Source organism: Bison bison, unplaced genomic scaffold (assembly GCF_000754665.1).
Source record: "Bison bison bison isolate TAMUID 2011002044 unplaced genomic scaffold, Bison_UMD1.0 scf7180017864037, whole genome shotgun sequence".
Classification (NCBI taxonomy): Eukaryota; Metazoa; Chordata; class Mammalia; order Artiodactyla; family Bovidae; genus Bison; species Bison bison.
This window is the reverse complement of record NW_011494609.1, coordinates 8,140,088-8,160,855: the sequence shown is the minus strand read 5'-3', so window position 1 is coordinate 8,160,855 and position 20,768 is coordinate 8,140,088. Positions and strand designations below refer to the sequence as shown.

Sequence of the window (20,768 nt, the reverse complement as noted above, 5' to 3'; positions counted from 1 at the left end):
TCCAGTGCATGAAAGTGAAAAGTGAAAGAAGCCACTCAGTTGTGTCCGACTCTTAGCGACCCCATGGACTGTAGCCTAACAAGCTCCTCCCATGGGATTTTCCAGGCAAGAGTACTGGAGTGGGGTGCCATTGCCTTCTCCTGATCATAGCTACTCAGGGTGAAGAAGACCTATGAGACACGTGTGAGTCATCGGTGGAGGCCCTGGGAGATGCAGCCACATCAGGAGGAGAGCCTTGACTATGAACAGGCGACCATCGGGGAGGAAGCCTTCTCCCTCTCTCTCTTTTTTAATGCTAAAGCTGGCAAGGAATTCATATTTAGGGTTAAGGGAGAATTGTTGGAAATCAGGAGAAAATGGCAGAGGATCTTAATAGCTCCCTGAAAAGAAAAGCCACGCGGCCAACAAGTGCATGAAGATGTTCTGGGCCTCGGCCTCATCAGAGACACATGCTTGGAGACCCGTGAGATGGCAGTTTATCTGGCCCTGCTGTTAATGGGTGGCCCTACTGCTGGTTGCTGCTGGTGGGAGCATTGCTGGGGCGGTTGTCATGGAACCTAGCGGTCCCCAAGGAGATGAAGCTGGACTCTGTGGTCCTACAGGCTTCACCAGAAGGCTCCTACAGGGTCACACGGGACCTACGGCGATGCACGTGGGTGCTATCTGTGGCAGCGAGAGTCACAGAAGCACCCTGGGGTCCCTGCCGAGTGGAGCAGCTGTGCAGTTGATGGAGAATGGGTGGCAGGCAGATACTCTCAGGTCTGGTTCTGAGGATGGGTGGTTTTCTCTTCGCTGTATCTCCTGACTCCTGACCAAATGCCGGATGCTTTCTATAGAACAACAGAGACCAAAGCCAAGAGTCCTGGGCCCCGGAAGTGGACGCACCGTCCAGTTGGCCCGCAGTGTGGGGCTGAGTCCGTCTGCTGAGCTGGCAAGCTGGGTGTGGGGTTTAGTGGCTTTCATGGCCTTCAGATTCCTCCTGCCAGAAGGTCTCCCTCCGTGTTCCTGCCCCGCTTCCAGCTTTCAGTTGACCCAGTGCACCTGTCCCCACCCTGGGGTGGGCAGTGTCTCTGCTCTCGTCCCCCGACCCTGGGTGGAGGAAGATGTTCTGATCTTGAGCAAGTCCTGTGTCCTGGGTCTCCAGGGTCAGCCTAGCCAGCAGTCTGGTCTCTCATGCGTCTGCCGCAGCCCCTGTCGTGTATCGGGGTGGGGGCCTGGGGCCGAAAGGTTACACACTTCTACCCAGAAGCAGCAGTCTTCACCCAGGTTGCCTGGGGTGGGGGGCCAGTTTCCTCCCCCGTTAAATTAAGGTTTTTGCTTCAAAGGAGGGAAGGGTGGGGGTGGTGGGTGGGGTTTCATGCCGGCTCACCCTGGGGGTTGAGGGGTCTCTTCAGTCCCATCCTGCACGCCTGTGAGATGATGTGGGGGGTGGTCCTCAAAGGCCGGGCTACCTCCTTTGTATCTGCCCCCTCCTGAGTCTGTGCCCTACCCCCACCTGACTTGGAGGGGCTTGTCCCTCTTCAGAATTCAGTCACCTGGTCGCCTCGCAGCCTCAGCTCTCTGAGTTCAAGAATAGTTAAAGATCTTGTAGATCCTCCACTTTTCCTTGTTGATAGGCTGTGAGTAGTGTTCTCATGGCTTCTACATCCAAAATGGAAGTGAGCCTCAAAACATGTACTGAAAACAAGATTTTAAGATCAGTTTGAGTGGAGAAAAAGGAAGTAGAACCAGACCCATTTCACCATCCCATTTAGGTAAATGAGGAATGTAGAAAACGCTATTTTTCAAGGATTGTGCCTTTCCAAAGGCACACACCCAGGAAGGATGCCCAGGAGGGAGGGCATTAGGAGTGAGTAGGTCCCGAGGACCAGCCAGTCTCAGATGAGGTGGGGCCTTGTCCAAATTGAGGGTGGTGGGCGGCACGCACAGCGAGCTCTTTGCACCAGAGGCCAGGAATTAAATGTGAGAATCAAGAAGGGGAAAAACTGTGCTAGAAATCATTTTTATTCAGTGTTGAAGGGCCTATCTGATGATCTCCCCCTTACTGTTGAGTGACTGAAAGCCGTTAGATCCTGGCTCTTTGCACTGGGATGTTACTCTTTGCAGCTGGGGGGTCTCAGTGGGTGAGTTTCCCAGTGGACACAATGGTATTTCCAGGTCCTGATGCTCTTCTAGAACTTCGTCCTCCAAGCAGGTCACCCTCTCTGGGAACCGGGTGAGGTCTGGTGCCGTCTTGACGTCAGGACAGGAGGCAACGGTTGTGTCGCTGGGGTCCGAGGTCAGAACAAACGTGGCCTTCGTCGTCCTGGAAATCTGCCTCTCAGGACATGCGCCCTTGGGTCCCAGCCACCATGTGTAAGGAAGCCCAGGCCACCTGCAGTGGTTCCAGGCACAGCATCCGCCTCCCAGCACACATGGGCGGGTGACACTGCAGACACTGGGAGCTGCGCCCTGAGGCAGGGTGGCTGCTGCACGTGGGCAGTGTGAGCAGATGGACACCCCCATTGCCTGGTGCTGCCGGGGGGACCCCCTGAGTGGCCTCCCCCTGTGCTCTGCCGTGCTGTGCCCTCACGGGGCCTCCTCTCCTCCACCGTGGCAGGCACCATGGACCCAGAAGAGTGAGTCACATTAATTTTAATGCTGGTTCTGGATCCAGCCACTAGCCTTCCCCCATGTTGGTGTTGGGCCCCAGAAAAGCACCGAAAGGGCTGAGGTGCCCATGACCTGTCTTGCCAGGGACCTCGCTCCTCCAGCAGACACCTGCCTCATCCAGGGTGTGAAGCTTACCTTTGACCCTGCGGTGCCGTCTTGAGCCTGACTAGGCCACGAGGGACGTGCCACAAGGGACGTGCCACAAGGTGGCTCTGCCTCCCGCCCCCTCTCCCTCCAGACTAGGTAACTCACCCCCAGCCTGTTAAGAGCGCACCCGGCCAAACACTGCCTTTGCTGAGGCCGCAGGAGGCCCTGCCCTGCCTGAGATGCTGGTGATCTGACGGAGGCGGCAGATGGGCAGGGGACTTCCACCCCGGCCATCTGGACAGCATGGTGATGGAGGCTGGGTGTGCTACGCAGAGCAGGGAAAGTATGCTCCTGCAGGAGACACTGTGCTGAGCACCTCCACGGAGGGACCACCCTCGGACTCAGCTCTGAACCTGGTCCCCTGGCCCCTCCCCTGACTCGGAGAGCTTCTCCCACCCCAGGGCCTTTGCACCGGCTGTGCCTTCGGCCTGCTGGGCTCTTCCCTTGCCACCTGCTGGGCAGTCCCGCCTGTCTGTTGGGATATGTGGCCATTCTGCCCCTGGGGCTCTTCAACCCTTTCCTTGATTTTCCTTTCTTTGTGAAATTGTGGTAAAGTACACATATCATAACATTTACCATGAGTGCACAGTTTATTTCATTTCCCATCACCCCGACTCTGCCCCTGGCCCCCACCATTCTCACTTCCTGTCTCTGGGAAGCTGACTCCTCCAGGGGCCTCTGTGAGTGGGACCATTCAATGTTTATCCTTCTATGACCAGCTTACTTCCCTCGGCATCACGTCCTGTAGGTTCATCCGCGTGTCAGGATGTTCAAGTCTGAATTCTCATCCGTGGGTACACACTGTACTTTTTATCTGTCCTCTGTTGGTCTCTAGCCCTCTCCAGGTGTTTATTTCCTATATGACTCCTCCCCCGAGCAAGGAAGCCCCAGTACCTGATCCCTGGTGGGAGCTCAGTGCTACCTGGTGAGGGAGGGAGGGAGGGAACATTTTAAGGCCCTTGCTGTCAGGCCACCTTCCCCAGGATTGTCCAAGTTTGGTTTCCCCCGGTCTGGAGCTGGCAGAGGCCCACTTCCCGGGAAGGGGGCAAGGATGCCCAGCACCCCTCACTGCTTCTTCTTCTCTTGATGCTGACCAATTTGGAGGATAAACCATGTTAGCCTGCATGCCTCTGCGTCCATGTGGAGGCGTGTGCCACACCAGTATTCTAATGAATGAAGTACGCAGACAGTTGTTCAGTTGCTCAGTCATGTCCGACTCCTTGCGACGCCATGGACAGCAGCACACCAGGCTTCCCTGTCCATCACTATGTCCCAGAGTTTGCTCAAACTCATGTCCACTGAATTGATGATGGCATCCAACCATCTCATCCTCTGTCATCCCCTTTTCTTCCTGCCTTCAATCTTTCCCATCAGGGTCTCTTCCAATGGGTTGGCTCTTTGCATCAGGTGGCCCAAGTACTGGCACTTCAGCTTCAGCATCAGTCCTTCCGATGAATATTTGCGAAGGTATTTCTGCTGAAGATGATATTTCTGTGTTAATAGGGGCAGGAGTCCTCCCAGCCCCTCCCAGACTGACATGGAGGACAGCTGCTTCCTTCTCCGACTGGCTTGGCTCCAGGAAGTGTGCGTTCTCCTGGAACTCACCCTGCACTCAGCTGTGACGCAGAACGTGGGCAGGATGGAAACCCAGCCATCCTTGGTAGTGGTGGTGGAGGGGACGCGCCACCTCAGGGCTCCTGCCGTGACCCACACAGCCCGGGCCTTGTTCAGAAGGGGGACCACCTGGGGGCCTGACTGACAGACAGGAAGCTGAAGGCAGGCTCAGACTGGCCCCCCACCCACAGCTGGTCACACCAGGGATGGGGAGGCAGCCATGCTGCTGCCACCAGCGGGTGGGGCAGCACTGCCCTCTGCCTGCCAGCAAGACCCTGTGGAGAAGCTCCACATCCCCCTCCCTCCTGGTGGCCCAGGCCCTGGTCCTGGTCTCTTCCTCCAAGTGTCTTGGGGCCTGCATCCCAGCTGCCTGGGTTGATGGGGGAGTGACTGCTGCTCTGGTCTAGAGGTTGGGAGGTGGGCTTGGATTCCCCCCAGGATGTGAGTCATGAGATGAGGCAACCACAGCCCAGGAAGACCCCTTCCTGCTGGGTACCGCCAAGCATAACCCATGTCCACCGCCCCAGCAGGGAAGGTCCATCAGCTGTGTGGAACAACCATGGATTTGGACCCAAGGTACTCCACCAGCTTGCCCTTTGGGACCCCAGTGTCCTGAGCCAGCTGTCTGTCATTTGGGGTTTCATTTTAAAGGGTTCCTTGGGTGAGGGTGTGGCAGAGACTCAAACCAGCACCCTACTTTTTTCTTCCTTAGGACTTCTTTGGAACAACACCCCTATTTTAAGCTGAGCCTGTGGCCACTGAATAAAGATTGCAGTTCCCAGCCTCCCTTGCAGCTAAGATTGGCTGTGTTCCCATATTCATGTCAGGGGGCAGGGCAGCCTCCCGTGCTGACTAATGCCAGCTGTGCCCAGTGTGAGAGTTTGGAGCAGAGATGGTGGGCCTAGAGAACATACCCTCTGCTTAACCTAGAAGGTCTCCAGCACCAGGCTGTGTCCCAGGTCTGCCTCGAGAAAGGATAGTGATGGGCTAATTCACCATTTTTCCAGTTTGCACAAAGGCAGTGTGGCCTTGTCAAGCTATGTGTCCTTCTGTGTCTGGTAGAGGAATTGCCTTTTTCAAATTCCCCCAAAGTTGCACTGTTGTGTTGGCAGATGGATCAACCAATAGGCCCCAAGTGGAAGTGTGACAAAGGGAAGAGGGCACCCTTCTTTATCCCCTTCTCCCTGCTCACTGGAACCTACATATAATGGCTGGTGCATCAGCAGCCCTCTGGGATCACAAGGTAGAAGCCTGTATTGAGAAGGCAAGAGCGACAAGTTAGAAAGGTGTTAGGTTTCGGCTGATGATGGAACTGCTGGCCTCTGCACTGTGATTCAGTGAAAAAGAAATAAACTCCTCTAACTTGAATGGAGCCATTGTCATCTGGGGTTTCCATCACTTGCAGGAGAACTGAATTATAGCTGATACAGAGTCTTGAACCAGCTTCCTTGTGGCTCAGACAGTAAAGAATCTGCCTACAATGTGGGAGACCTGGGTTTGATCCCTGGGTCGGGAAGATCCCCTGGAGAAGGGAATGCAACCCACTCCAGTATTCTTGCCTGGAGAATCCCATGGATTGTAGCCTGCCAGGCTCCTCTGTCCATGGATAGAGTTGGACATAAACGAGCAACTAACTTTTTCACTTTCACAGAGAGTCTTGATGCTCATTAGCATACTAAAGGCTCTGAGAAGTCCTGCAGAAAGAAACTTAACTATTTCCCCAGTGCTAGCAAACAGTCAGCCACAGAGCTCTCTCATCAGCCAGCTCTTCACCCCTGAGGAGTCCCTTCACTCAGAGGAACAGTGGTAGGAGGTGACACTCCACACAAATGATTGCTCTTAGTAATCATGTCAAAGCATGCTTTCTAAAGAACTTAATCCATGCTGATTGGTTGGAGACCTTCTGGGTTCCTGGGGTCCCATTTGTCAATAATGGGTGGAAGAGGGAAATAGATAGTCTCAGGAATAGATACAGGGAGGATCAGGCTCTCAACTGAGTTTTAAAAATCTGTTCTCAAATAACTAGCTTCTGGAACTGCTCTCAGAAGAGTCTGGATTCAGCCCCATCACACACCAACAGGTTGATGTAAGTCTCAAGAGTGTGCAAGTCCTGGGAAATAAGTGCATGTGAGCACGGAGCCATGTCCCATGAGGCAGAGCCCAGAGGAGGGGGAGACAGGGAAGAGGGTCAAGAGAGAGGGGTGGTGTTAATACCATGCTGAGACTTACCAGACAGTGGGGGGGCCTGATCGCATTTGACTTGATTCCATACCTGGAGTGTTGATCTCATCTCCTTCTTGTAGACTGGAAATCAGGGCAACCTGCCCAAGGACCCTGCAGTCAGAATTCCAACCCAGCCTGAATTGGGTCCTGACTCTGCTTTCTGTAGGACGCAGTGCTCGTCAGGGTGGAGCTGTCCCAACACTGGGAGGCTGTGTCAGGGGCTGACTGATTCCCCTCCAAATCCACACTGAAGTCCTAACCCAGCACCTCAGAATGTAACCTTATCTGGAATAAGGTTGTTCTGCTGCTGCTGCTAAGTCGCTTCAGTCGTGTCCAACTCCGTGTGACCCCGTAGACAGCAGCCCACCAGGCTCTGCCGTCCCTGGGATTCTCCAGGCAAGAACACTGGAGTGGGTTGCCATTTCCTTCTCCAATGCATGAAAGTGAAAAGTGAAAGTGAAGTCGATCAGTCGTGTCCGACCCTTAGCGACTCCAGGACTGCAGCCTACCAGGCTCCTCTGTCCATGGGATTTTCCAGGCAAGAGTACTGGAGTGGGGTGCCATTGCCTTCTCCGAAGGCTGTTCTAGATGCAGTTAATTAAGATGAGGTCATTAGATTAGCCCTAACACAATGACCTGGCTCCTTATAAAATACGGTGACATGGAAGGAGACACATACGGAGAGAGGACACTGTGAAGATGGAGGCAGAGGTCAAAGTGATGCTTCTACACCCCAAGAAACCTCAAGAATTGCCAGCAGACCTCCAGAAGCTAGGACAGCCTGGGACAGACCCTCCCCCAGCCTCCAGAAGGAACCTGCTGCCCAACCCCAGCCTTGGCCCCCTTCCTCCGGAGCTGCCCCCTCCTCCTGCCTAAGTACCCCTGTGAGCAGCCCACACCCAGAGTACCAGCGGCTCACATAACAGAGGGGTGAGTTTCTTTCTGTCTCGTAGAAGCACAGAGGTTAAGTCACGAGACCTAAACTGAATGAATACAGATGAAATGCCAAGAACAGTGGCCAGTTCACAACAGTGATCTGTAAGGATCAGCCTCTGTGTTCAGAAATGTTCATGTCTGGGCTTCCCTGGAGGCTCAGGTGGTAAAGAATCCGCCTGCCAACGTGGGAGACACGAATTTGATCCCGATCCGGGAAGATCCCACATGCCATGGAGCAACTCAGTCCACATGTTGCGACTACTGAGCCTGAGCCCTAGAGCCCGGGAGCCGCAACTGCTGAAGCCCGTGACCTAGAGGCGTAGAGGCTGTGCTCTGCACCAGGAGGAGCCGGCACAGTGAGAGGCCTGCACACCACAACTAGAGAGGAACCCTGACAGCAGCGAAGACCCAGCACAGCCAAAAATAAATATAATTGTTTTTTTTTAAAGTTTGTGGCAGCACCAAGGGTCACAACAAAGTACTGGAGACAAAGTCCATCAGTGCGGGCGCGCAAAGCCGCCTGATGGAAAACGACAGGGATGCGGATGAGCCGGTGCAGCCCCTGTCCACACAGCCGATCTCGGAAGTGCAGAGCTGAGCGGGGAAGGATGGCTGTACCAAGATACACGTGACACTCTAGGGACACACACGTGTGCCATGAGAGGACACAGGCAGGCTCCAACTCCCTCTGTGAGGGTTTCTCTCTTCAGTGGGTTAGGTATTCTTTCCACCTTTTTGTATGTCTGATATATTTTATTAAAATCAGCAGAATATTGGGGACCTTCCTGGTGGTCCAGTGGCTAAGACTCCCCGCTCCCAATGCAGGGTGCCCGGGTTCAATCCCTGGTCAGGAAACTAGATCCCACATGCTTTGACTAAGGCCTGGTACAGCCAAAAAAAAAAATTTTTTTTTAACTATTTTTAAAAAAACTCAGCATTCAGAAAAAGAAGATCATGGCGTCTGGTCCCATCACTTCATGGCAAATAGATAGGGGAACAATGAAACAGTGAGAGACTTTATTTTGGGAGGCTCCAAAATCACTGCAGATGTGACTATAGCCATGAAATTAAAAGACGTTTACTCCTTGGAAGGAAAGTTATGACCAACCTAGACAGCATATTCAAAAGCAGAGATATTACTTTGCCAACAAAGGTCCATCTAGTTAAGGTTATGGTTTTTCCAGTAGTCATGTATGGATGTGAGAGTTGGACTATAAAGAAAGCTGAGCGCCAAAGAATTGATGCTTTTGAACTGTGGTGCTGGAGAAGACTCTTGAGAGTCCCTTGGACTGCAAGAATATCAAACCAGTCAGTCCTAAAGGAAATCAGTCCTGAATATACATTGGAAGGACTGATGCTGAAGTTGAAGCTGAAGCTCCAATACTTTGGCCACCTGATGTGAAGAACTGACTTCTTGGAAAAGACCCTGATGCTGGGAAAGACTGAAGGCGGGAGGAGAAGGGGACGACAGAGGATGAGATGGATGGCATCACTGACTCGATGGACATAAGTTTGAATAAACTCTGAGAGTTGGTGACGGACAGGGAGGCCTGGCATGCTGCAGTCCATGGGGCTGCAAAGAGTCAGATACGACTGAGCGACTGAACTGAACTGATTTGTTAAAAAAGGGACTTTCTTGAGGGTCCAGTGGTTAAGAACATGCCTTGCAATGAAGGGGACACAGGTTTGATCCCTGGTGGGAGAGCTAACAAGCTCTCATACTGAGAAGCAACTAAGTCTGGGCTACTAAGTCCACAACTTAGTGGCAACTAAGCAGCTAGGTCCACAGCTGCTGAGCCTGCACGCCGCAAGTAGAGAGTCTGAGTGCGGCAATGAATAATCCTGCATGATGGAACCTAGATCCTACATGCCGTAACGAAGACTTAACGCAGCCAAATACATAAATAAATCTTAAAAATCAGCAGAATATTGTGCTGAGAGAAAGAAGTGAAACACAAGAGCATCATCTGATGATTCCACTGACAGGAACCTGCACTCGTCTTGGGACTGCTGAAACGAAGGATCACCGATGGGGACATAAAGCAACAGACTGTCATCCCCCTGAAGCCAGGAAGCCAGCAGTCAGGATGTCACAGGGCTGTGCTCCCTGGAAAGACACTGGGGGTGGGGCCTCCTGCCTCTCCCAGCTTCCCAGGTCCCTGGCGCTGTTCTTGGCGTGTGGCCGCGTCCTCCTCCTGTCCATGTCTCAGACCTCCCCTTGCTTCTATCGTAGCTGGACCCTTGTTTCTCCATATGTGAGGGCGTTTAGGCCTGTCTGGGTGATCTGGGATTGTCATGCACCTCGAGCCTCAATCACTTCGCATCTGCAAACACTTCCACCCGGGAACATCCTCGGGTTCCAGGATTGGGACCTTGCATCTCTGGGGCACATTATTTGTCCTACCCGTTCTGTTGAAAAACACTTTTTAAAAATATTTTGCTGTTCTCAGTCAAATCATCCATGAGCCACCCCCAAGGTTGGAATTCATTTCCAGCCAGCTCTGTGTGGTCCCAGGGCCTGGTTGGGAAAACCTCCACCTGCCGGCTTGTCTCTGGGCCCGAACAGCCTTGGGGAGAATGGTGGTGTGACCTTCTTGTGGCTCCAGGGGACCCCAGGCTGCAGGACACCTGGTCCTCTAGTCTTGGAGACGAGTAGTTGACGACCAAGGGACCAGCCATTCCCACAAGGCACACCCCGCTGTACCCGGGATCCTCCCTGAGGAGCAAAGCCATGTCCACAACAGGAAGCCTTTCCCAGAAAACATGCTGCTCCAAGAGGCAGCCCCCCAGGGATGCGGGGAGGAAGGGAGGCAGCTGGCGTGGGGCGGGGAGCGGGGCACCTGTGAGCCCCCACCACAAAGCTCCTGAGGGACAATGGCATCACCCACCAGGCTGTGCCCTCAGTGAGGAAGAGTGTTTCTTCACCAAAAGAAAAGCCACACAAAAGAAGGAAGCTGGATCCCAGACTCCCTCAAGGTACAACAATTAATTCAAGGTGGACCAACGAACTAAAGGTACAAGCTACAATGGTCAACTCTTAGAAGAAAATACGACCTCAGATTTGGCAGCGGGTTCTCAGATATAATACCAAAGCCAAAAAGATAAATCGGACTTCATCACAAAACACTGTTGGAACTTCCCTGGGAGTCCAGTGGTTAAGACTCCAGGCTTCCAATGCAGGGGTCATGGGTTCAATCCCTGGTCAGGGAACTGAAATCCCTCATGCCGCAGGGGGAGGCCAAATAAACCAAAAACAAACAGAACAAGAAAATCCTGTTGTGCACCAAAGGTCACTATCAAGAAAGGGGAAAAGACACATCGTAGAATGGGAGGCAGTGTTTGCAATTCACAGGTCTGAGAAGGGCCTGGTATACAGAACAGGTGAAGAACTTCTACAACCGAACAGAAGACAACCCAACTTGGAAGTGGACAAGGGACTTGAACAGACACTCCTCCAAAGATGATACACAAATGACCAAAAAAGCACGTGAAAAGATGCTCAACATCTGTTAGTCATTGCTATGCTATTCTATGCTAAGTCACTTCAGTTGTGTCCGACTCTGCACAACCCCATAGACGGCAGCCCACCAGGCTCCCCCGTCCCTGGGGTTCTCCAGACAAGAACACTGGAGTGGGTTGCCATTTCTTTCTCCAATGCATGAAAGTGAAAGGTGAAAGTGAAGCCACTCAGTCGTGTCCGACTCTTAGCGATCGCATGGACTGCAGCCCACCAGGCTCCTCTGTCCATGGGATTTTCCAGGCAAGAGTACTGGAGTGGGTGCCATTGCCTTCTCCGCTGTTAGTCATTAAGGAAATGCAAATCAAAACCAGGGTGAGTTACCACGAGCAGGGAATGGCAACCCACTCCAGGATTCTTGCCTGGAGAATTCCACAGACCAAGGAGCCTGTAGAGTCCTCTGTAGACTATGGCTACAGTCCATAGGGTCGCAAAGAGTCGGACACGACTGGGCGACTAACATACACATCACACCCACTACCATGGCTGTAAAAACCAAAAGCCAGGGACTTCCCTGGTAGTCCCGTGGCTGGAATTCCATGTTCCCCATACAGGGGGCATGGGTTTGATCCCTGGTTGGGGAACTGGATCCCACAGGCTGGAGATCGTGCATGCCACAATGAAAAGATCCCGCATGCTGCAACTGAGACCTGGTGCAGCCAAATAGATAGATATATATATAAGCCAGAAAATAAAAGTGTTGGCAAAGACATGGAGCAACTGGAGTCTTTTTGCGCTGCTGGTGGGATGTAAAACGGTGTGGCTGCAGAACACAATCTGGTGGTCCCTCAAAAAAAAAAAGCTGAAACATACAATGATCACATGCCCAGCAATTCCAGTCCTGGGCATACAACCAAAAGAACTGAAAGGAGGTGTTCAAATAACCTATCTACGAACGTTCATCGCACTGCTAGTCACAATAGCCCGAGATTGGAAACAACTCAAATACCTACCAACTGGTCTATCCATGTAAGGAATACCATTCAGCCACACAAAAGAAATTTTCCCTGGTGGCTCAGATGGTAAAGAGTCTGCCTGCAATGCAGGAGACCCAGGTTCAATGCCAAGGTCAGGAAGATCCTCTGGAGAAGGAAATGGCAACCCACCCCAGTATTCTTGCCTGCAGAATCCCATGGACAGAGGAGGCTGGCTGGTTACAGCCCCTGGGGTCACAAAGAGTCGGATAGGACTGACCAAAGCACAAAAAGGAATGAAGTACTGATTCCCGCTACAGTGTGAATGAACCCCCAAAACATAATGTAAAATAAAATAAGCCAGACATGAGAGGTCACAGTATGATTCTCTTTATATGAAATATCCAGAGCAGGTAAATCCATGGACAGAGAGCAGAGTGGTAACTGCCAGGCGAAGTGGGGAGACAGGAGTGACAGTTTGAGAGGCAGATGAAAGGTTTTGGAATTTGACAGAGGTGGTGGCTGGACAACCTCTGGTAAACACTACTGAATTACACATCTAAAAATCAATCATTTTAGGTTACGGGAATTTCACCTCAATTAAAAAACCCCAAGCACTCCAGCCACTCCAACTGGCCCAGCTCCAAGTGGACTGTTGCCCCGACCCACACTTCCTGGGCCCCATTCTGCTGCTCCCCGCTCTGGACTCCTTGGCGAGGCCCTCTCGCCTCCGCCTTCAGTCTCCCTACCCTGGTCATTCAGGGGTCTATCTGCCTGGCTGGGTTCTCTTTTGATAGATTTGCTTGCTGAAACATTTTAAAAGAAAGTTAAAGAAAAACACATCTAATGGAATAAACCATAAATAGATTCATTTAGGGAGACAAGTGTTAAAGACGAGGAAACGACAAGATCTCTGCCGGCCCCGGGCTAAGCTATAAGCAGTCTTGCTACTGGTCTGGACAGAGTGACACCCAGCACCAGGAGGCTAAAAATCACCTGTTTGCTTGGTATTTACAAAAGCAAAAGAGAACAACCAAGCAGGCTCGCAGTGAGAAGTCAGAGCTGGGCCTCAGCCCCCGCGCCTCCGAGCTTCAAAGCACTTTCTGGTTTCGTCCTCTGGTTCCGCTCCCGGGTGGCCACGAAGTTCAGCAAGTCGATGGCAGTGACGACCCCGAACACCATCTGCCTCTTACTGGACTCCCCGTGGCAGCGGTCTGAGGAGGGACAAGGCCAAAGGTTCAGAGGGGCCTCTGCCCATCGCAGAGCTGAGGCCACTGAGCTCATCCCCAGGCACGGGCAGGTGGGCCAGCCCTGAGGCTGCCCCATGTCCACGGGCACCTGTGTGTCTGACCACAAGTGCCCTCTTCTCCCAAGAGTATCCACACAGGTGAGGCTGCAGAGAGCAGGGCCTGACCCCTCTGAGCCACACCCATGGGGAGATGCCAGAGGGTCAAAGTCATTGGAGCAGCTGGTGCCCAAGGTCTGAGTCTTGGCCTGAAATCCCAGTCCCACTCACACCCACCACCACCAGCTCGCATCTCTGGCTTACAATTCTGTGCTCAAACCCATGCCTTTCTCTTAGGTTTAGAATGAACTCGGGCCCCCTGCCCTGCAGCCCAAGGGTAGAAAGGGTGGCTGAGATGGTTAATTCGATATTTCAACCCAACTGGGCCATGGAGTGCCCCTACGCTGGGTCAAACGTCATTCCGGGTGTCTTTGGATGTGAACAACTCTTGACTGGATGGACCTAGTAAAACAGATCGCCCTGCCCAGTGTGGGTGGGCCTTGTCCAACCAGTTGAAGGCCCCAAATAGAACAGAAGAGCTGACCCTCCACGAGCAAGAGGAAAGAGTCCTGCCTTTGGATTTGGGAACATTGGATATGGGGTCTCAGGCCTGCCCGCTCGCCCTGCAGGTCTTCTTGGGGCATGCCAGCCTGTAAGCCGATTATACCTTACAGGGAATCTCTATATGCACATGTCCTGCTAGTTCTTTCTCGGGAGAATGCTGACTGACAGCTGTGGAGAAGCCCACGGAGGGTGGGGCAGAGCTGAGCAGTGGGTGGGAAATGACCAAGGTGCATCCCATTCCACCAGCTCCCACCTCCGTCTGTCCCTGACAACCTTGAGGGCAGAGGTCGACAGGGTGGGGGTGGGGAAGCATGGAGGTGCCAGCTTGGAGCATCTCAGAAAAAAGCACAGGGACCCAGAAGAGACTGGGGGCTTTAGGCAAAGGGGCAGCTTTGGAGGAGCACTGAGCCCTCAGGGGAGGGCAGTCGGGGTGGCCTCAGGCCCCCTGGGGACACCGTCCAACACCAGGTCTTTCAAGTTCCTGTAAAGGGCTGTTGGGTGTCTGTTGCGGCCACTCAGCTCTGCCAACACAGCACAAAAGCATCTATGGCAGTGCTTCCAGGTAGGGCTGCGTCCACGGAAACTACTCACAGACCCTGAAGCTGGACCCCTGGTCAGGGTGTGCGGGTGTTCAAACATGAGAATATGGTCAACACAGAGGAGGGCCCTCCCAGCCGGGCTCAGGGTCCAGGGCTGGACGCCCTCCCCTGCACTCGGAGGCTGCGGTACTGACCGCAGCGCCACTTCCGAGCTCCAGGGGTGGGCAGGGCGTACATACCTGCCGGCCCCCCCACCTCTCCCGACAAGGCCAGGTCCCGCGCTGTGGAGCCAAGGACGGGAGAGGGGTTAGAGTTGGCGCCCAGGCTCCTGGACCAACCCTCAGCGGGAAAGTGGGTGGGGGCCTTGGAGCCCACCACCAATTCTTGGGATTTCTACAACCTTGTTGTAGCCTAGAACCTGAAGGACACCACTGGCCTCTGGAGACGCAGCAAGGAGGCCTGGATTATAAAGCTCCCTAGCTCACTGGTAGCCAGCACCCAGGCCTGGCCCACAGCGGGGTCCCTCTGGGATCTGCATCCAAGGCCGGGGATCAGTACCTCTGGCTCCCAGATGCCCTGGAGCTCAAAGCAGGAAAGCTCAGGGGTCGGGGGCTGGGCAGCCAGCATCCCACAGAGCTCCTGCTCCAGCACCCCCTCCCCCGGCCCCAGAGGACCCAGCTTACACTGGATCTGCTCGTGGACCACCAGGGCGAAGTGGTCCATCTCCAGGATGTGCGAGAGCTTGCCCAGCGGGTCCGTCAGATAGATCTGGAAGAGAAGCTGTGGTCAGTGCTCGCTGGCCGGAGCCCAAGGAAAGGAGTGGCAGAGAGGCTGGCATCCCCACGGGGCTTTTCTGGAGCCTCCTGCTGACCCAAGAGACTGAACGGGACTCGACACTCATAAAAGAACACCTGGGAGAACTGGAAGAATTGATGCTTTCGAACTGTGGTGCTGGAGGATACCCTTGAGAGTCCCTTGGACAACAAGGAGATCAAACCCACCAATCCAGATCAAACCAGTCAATCCTAGAGAAAATCAAGCCTGAATATTCATTGGAAGCACTGATGCTGAAACTGAAGCTCTAATACTTTGGCCACCTGATGCGAAGAACTGACTCATCAGAAAAGACCCCTGGGAAAGACTGAAGGCAGGAGGCAAAGGGGACGACAGGATGAGACGGCTGGATGGCATCGATGGACATGAGTTGAGCAAGCTCCGGGAGTTGGTGATGGACGGGAAGCCTGGTGTGCTGCAGTCCATGGCGTCGCAGAGTCGGACATGACTGAGCAACTGAACAACATAACTGCAGAACTCAACGACTGGACCCTCGGTGAACTAGGGCCTTCAGTTATGAACAACGCAGTATTCACGTCCATTGGAACGAATCCCACGTGAGGACAAGACATAGTACTGCAGGGCACAGGGAGGGCAAGGGAGCATGGGGCCCTCCGTTCCATCTGCTCGACAGACACATGGTGAGAGCTTCCAAGAGAAAGAAGGAGGCACACTTAGGGTCCATTTCTCAACCCCCAGGGTGATCTCCAAAGCAGTGAGCCCCAGGGAAACCCCACTGGGTATGCTTTCTAGTTCAACTCCAGTAACGGAGGCAGGCTCCCTGGGAGAAGATGCGAGCTCCAGGGCGGGAGGAAATACATCAGCGGGCCTTCAGCTGTGTGAGGAGGGTCGGGCCCACCTGCCCGTGGGTGCGCGTGCATGCTGAGGGATACCCAACACAGCCGTGCTGGGCTGCAGGAGCAACTTCCCCAGTGCTTGTCTTCATGAGGTCAGATGCTGGACGTAGTCAGACCATGGGAGTCAGGATTCCTCCTCCCCTCTGGGAGAGCCAGAGCTCCACGGGGACCTCTTCATGCTGCTCAGTGACAGCAGCCAGCCCGCCGAGGTGGTGGCGGTGAGAAGGGGCAGCCCTGGGCAGGGAAGGTGTGCCCAGGAGATGGAACCCGCCTGGGTTTCCACAGTGCTGCATTCTTCTTGGGACATTCTCTGGACAGGGACGGGGATGCGTGGGGCCACACTGAAGGACCTCCTGAGTCTGCCTGCACCCCCCCAGCACCTCAGTGGCAAGGCATTGAGACCCCCGAGGATCTGGGTGGCACTCAAGCCCAAGGGACCGGGACTCAGCTACCCCCTGGAGGAAGGGTGTGGCTGCAGGCCAGCCTGGGACACTAAGGGAGGGGGACTTAGAGGCTCGGCTCTTCCCTGAGGGATGGGAGGGCCATACACACACCGAAGAATCCACAGGAAAGGCCAGAGACACAACAGAACTGGACTCAGGCACGGAAGGGTGGACAGTGTGCACACACACTTCCGAGGGACCCTGAAACACTACTGTGTCAAAGCAGCCAGACAAGGGCACACACATTGGGGCTGCGTGTGCACACGAGCCTGGGGAGGGCACACACGGTGGGGCTGTGTGCACACACGAGCCTGGGGAGCGTGCACCATCTGCGGGACAGGGTGCACACCAGCGGGCCGGGAGGGGAGGGGTGAGGAAGCCTTCGGGTGTCGGTGAAACATGGGTGAGACCTCGCCGATGCTGGCCTCTCCCCACCCGGGGCTTCTCACTTTGTGAAGCCAGGGCAAAGCCTCCGATTTATGGATCTGATGAGCTAAGCATTAGGGACCCGGCACCCTAGAGAGAGGGACTCCCCACCCCGCCTTCCAGAACAGAGCTGGTCTCGGCACTGCCTGCTTGGGTCATGTGGGGCACGTACCTGTTTGAACTGCTTGTAGATGACTTTGCAAACCTGGTCCGATGGCTGAACCTTCCCTGCGAGCAGGGACGACAGCATGTTCCCCAGGGTCACCATCCCTAGGATCACCCTGGGGAAGTGGACACAGGGCAGTGGTCAGCGCTGGCGCCTCTCCTACCATATGGCAGAATTCAGCACAGCCGCCCTTACGGCCAAACCCAAACTCCTCTTGGAATCAACCACTATCTGGTCTGGTGGCTCAGAGGATAAAGAATCCGCCTGCAATGTGAGAGACCCAGGTTCGATCCTTGGGTCAGGAAGATCCCCTGGAGAAGGAAATGACAACCCACTCCAGTGTTCTTGCCTGGAGAATCCCATGGACAGAGAAGCCTGGCGGGCTGCAGTCCATGGGGATGCAAAGAGCTGGACACGACTGAGCGTCTAACACACTAACACTGTCTGCCCGGGGTCTCTGTGTGGCACAGCAGTGACCCGATGCCCCACCCTGGGAGCTGACTGTCCGGTGCGGGCAGAGAGCAAACCAGTGGGTGAGTCCTTTGGGCATTTCCATTCTGACAAGTGTCAAGGGTCACCAACTGGCCAGGGTCCTGGGATGTGGGCCTTTTGGTGTTAGACCTGGAATAGTCCTGATGGAGGCCCGTCACCACCGCACGTCTGCCATGGTCTTCCAGGGAGGCACATGCTCCTGTGCACACACTGGGTGCGGGGGGTGGGAAGGGTTAATACGACCAGGCCCCACCCCGGCCAGGGCTCAGGGACCAGCCGTCCAACGCTCTGAGCATCTGGATGAAAAGTGACCGAGGTCAGCCGGCCAGCTGTGGGGTCGGCTGGGCCACCCTGCCCAGCAGTGCAGGCACGGAGCAGAGGGGCACACAGGCAGGGCCGGTAGGGCAGAGCACTGGACGGAGGCTGAGACTGACCCCGACTCATCCACCACGGGCGCCTGGTCGAAGCCCTTCTCCCGGAGGATCTCGATGGTGTGCTCACAGGTGACGGTGGGCAGCACGGTCAGCGGGGCCGAGAGGCTCAGCTCCTGAACCTGGAGGTGCCACCACCTGAGGGAAGAGGGCAGGCCAGGGAGTCCGTGAACCGAGAGACGAGTGAGAACAGGGAGCCCGAGGGGGGCGTCCAGCCAGGTGAGGGACTGCACATGTGCCGCTGGGGACCTGGCACGCGAGTCCTGAGCCCCGCACATGTGGTCTCTGCCCAGAGGTGTCCTCACCATGGCCTCTTCACCGAGATCTCCTCCTCCTTCATGAAGCCCTTTTGCAGCATCCACTTGTCGCTCAGGAACTTGGACCTACAGCATCAGAAGCCACAGGGCTGGGCGGAGGGTCTCAACACCACCCCTGCCCCCAAAGAGGGCAGAGGGCCTCAGAGTAAGCCCAGACCCCACCTTCCCCAGACCCCACAGTCCAGCAGAGACCCCAAGGGGCTGGCTGGAGGCTCCACGAAGAGATCTGAGGGCTGGATGCCAGAAAGACCTCCTAGGGGATGGTGGTCAGTATGGGTATCTGGCCAACCAGAACTGAATATGCCCAGAGCACAGCAGAAGGTTCTGTGATGGGCTGGGACCCTGGGACTCGGGACCCTTCGCTGCAATGCCTGCACCTGGACAAACATCTCCTCCAGCAACAGATACCAGGAAACGAGAAGGGACTAGAAGTAACCACATGCGGATGCGACAAACTGTGGACAAGATGCTAAATGACCCAAACCCGACCACCGCTTCCGAGGTGTCAGGAGCAGAGGCAGGGTCTTGCTCATGCCCCCTGCACACACCACCACCCAGCGGTGGGCAGGCCACCCTCTGGCCCGACCCCTGGACCCACCGCATGTCAGGACCCAGCTCACCACCCCCCACACTCAGGGAACAAGCCAGGGAACCCGTTATTAATATTTGTTTTTGCTCCCACTGCTGCAGCACAAGTCCCGGTAAAGCCCTGCCTGAACTTCCCGTCTGGCCTCGGATCCATTTCTACTGATCAAAGGGTCCAAGACCCCGGTCAGTAACAGTTCTGTCCCGAATCTCGTGTAGTCACAGCCCCTCAGGGCTTCTGGCAGGGGGAGCCTGTCCCACCAGGGGTCAGAGGACACCAGGCCAGGCTTCAGGGGCTGCCAGGGACCTGCCCCAAAAGGCAGATGAGGGCCAAAAAAGTGGGGGCCGAGGCCCCCCAGCCCCTAGCCCAGACGTCCATGCTGAGGACACGATCACTCACTCACTCCACCCTCTCTCACGCACACATAGGCACACGTGCGTGCCCACACAGCAGGCCAGCCAAGCACATGGGGAGATGGCCATTCTCATGCACTGTGTAGTGTGGGTGGGTAGCCAGGCTCAGGGCAACTTGGCAGTGGACGCCCAGAGGTGACTCACCCCCAGCTGGAGTCCCGGTTACGGAATGGCCCCCCTGGGGGAAGCTGAGCTCACTCGAGGTGTGTAACTCTTGGGTCACTCTTGGGTCAGGGAGGACACCAGAGGGTACACGCATCCATGGAGGAGGGCATTAGCCCCCTGTGACCTCCGGCCCACACTCCAACCTTGGCTCTTTCGGCCAGTGACCCCAGGCAGGGCCATGAGCCCAGAGGAGCCAGAGAGCTCCAGGTGCACAGACACTCAGAACCACTGGACTCGAAGGGGCCTCGGGGGCCACTGACCCCAGCCTGGGTCCCCCCAGTTCAGGGCCAGACTGTGAGTGAGCAAAGGATCCAGTGGGCGGGGGTGGGGAGCTGCTCTCAGGGTGGCCACGTCCTCGTCCTCACCCTCCATGGCTGAACAGGAGGCCCTGAGAGCTCGAAGGAGTGAGGGAACACACGGGGTCCCTTCCCTGGGGAGTCCCGCCAGGCCCCCAAGTGCTGCCACGATGAACGTGCACAGACTTCCAAAGGCATCTGGGAGACCCAAGCTGGGGACAAGCCGGCCGAGAACGCGTGAACTCCAGGGACACGGAGCGGGGCCGCAGACCCCAGGCTCCCTGGGCCCTGCCGTAGGATCTGGGGGAATGGCCGGGAGCAGAGACAGCGCAGGCACTGGAGGCCGGGGAGGACGGAGGCCTCACATGTAGTTCCGCACCGAGTCCGGCAGGATCACCACACAGCGCTGGCCTTCCTGCAGCTCCTGGGCGGCCTTCACGGCCACGGACATGGCACTGCCAGAGCTGCCACCTGCCGAGAGGGCAGGAGGGGTCAGACACGCCAGGGGGGTGGGGGGCTGCATGTGCACCCAAGTGTGGGCACGCCCACACCTGCTCTGGAGAGATCCTTGGTGGATGAGCTGGGTGTGGGGTGCTGGGGGACCCCACTTTTCACTATCCGTCCACACCCTGCTCCGTCTCCCATCTGCTCAGCACTGCACCACCAAAGCCTCCCACGGAACTCAGAGCCCCGGGGCAGGTGGCCGGGCGGCCAGAGCGAGGGTGTCCCTCACACGCTGGACGGAAGCTGGCAGGGCAGAGTGCGGCATCCACTCACCACACAACAGCCCCTCCTGAGCGATCAGCATGCGGGCGAAGGCAAAGGCCTCCTCATCGTTGCTCTTGAACCACTTGTCCACCACCTGCGGGAAGCCAAGGACAACGGTCAGCCCGGGCAGCGCCCAGCACTCAGCAGTCAGGTGGTGGACAAGTGGTTCAAGAGCAACGATGA

General features: G+C 55.5%; 1 protein-coding gene across 1 annotated transcript in view; it reads right to left on the bottom strand.

The window, feature by feature from the left end:
- Window positions 1-12,377: 12,377 nt before the first annotated feature.
- The window catches only part of CBS (cystathionine-beta-synthase), a 21,330-nt gene continuing 12,939 nt past the window's right edge, over window positions 12,378-20,768 (bottom strand). Inside the window, exons 10-16 of the mRNA XM_010834911.1 lie at window positions 20,595-20,679; window positions 20,183-20,288; window positions 18,346-18,423; window positions 18,044-18,178; window positions 17,124-17,232; window positions 15,075-15,159; window positions 12,378-13,217 (exon numbers count right to left, since the gene is read on the bottom strand). Of these exons, the coding sequence (XP_010833213.1) occupies window positions 13,060-13,217; window positions 15,075-15,159; window positions 17,124-17,232; window positions 18,044-18,178; window positions 18,346-18,423; window positions 20,183-20,288; window positions 20,595-20,679 (756 nt within the window). The 3' untranslated portion in view covers window positions 12,378-13,059. The remainder of the gene's footprint in view (window positions 13,218-15,074; window positions 15,160-17,123; window positions 17,233-18,043; window positions 18,179-18,345; window positions 18,424-20,182; window positions 20,289-20,594; window positions 20,680-20,768) is intronic.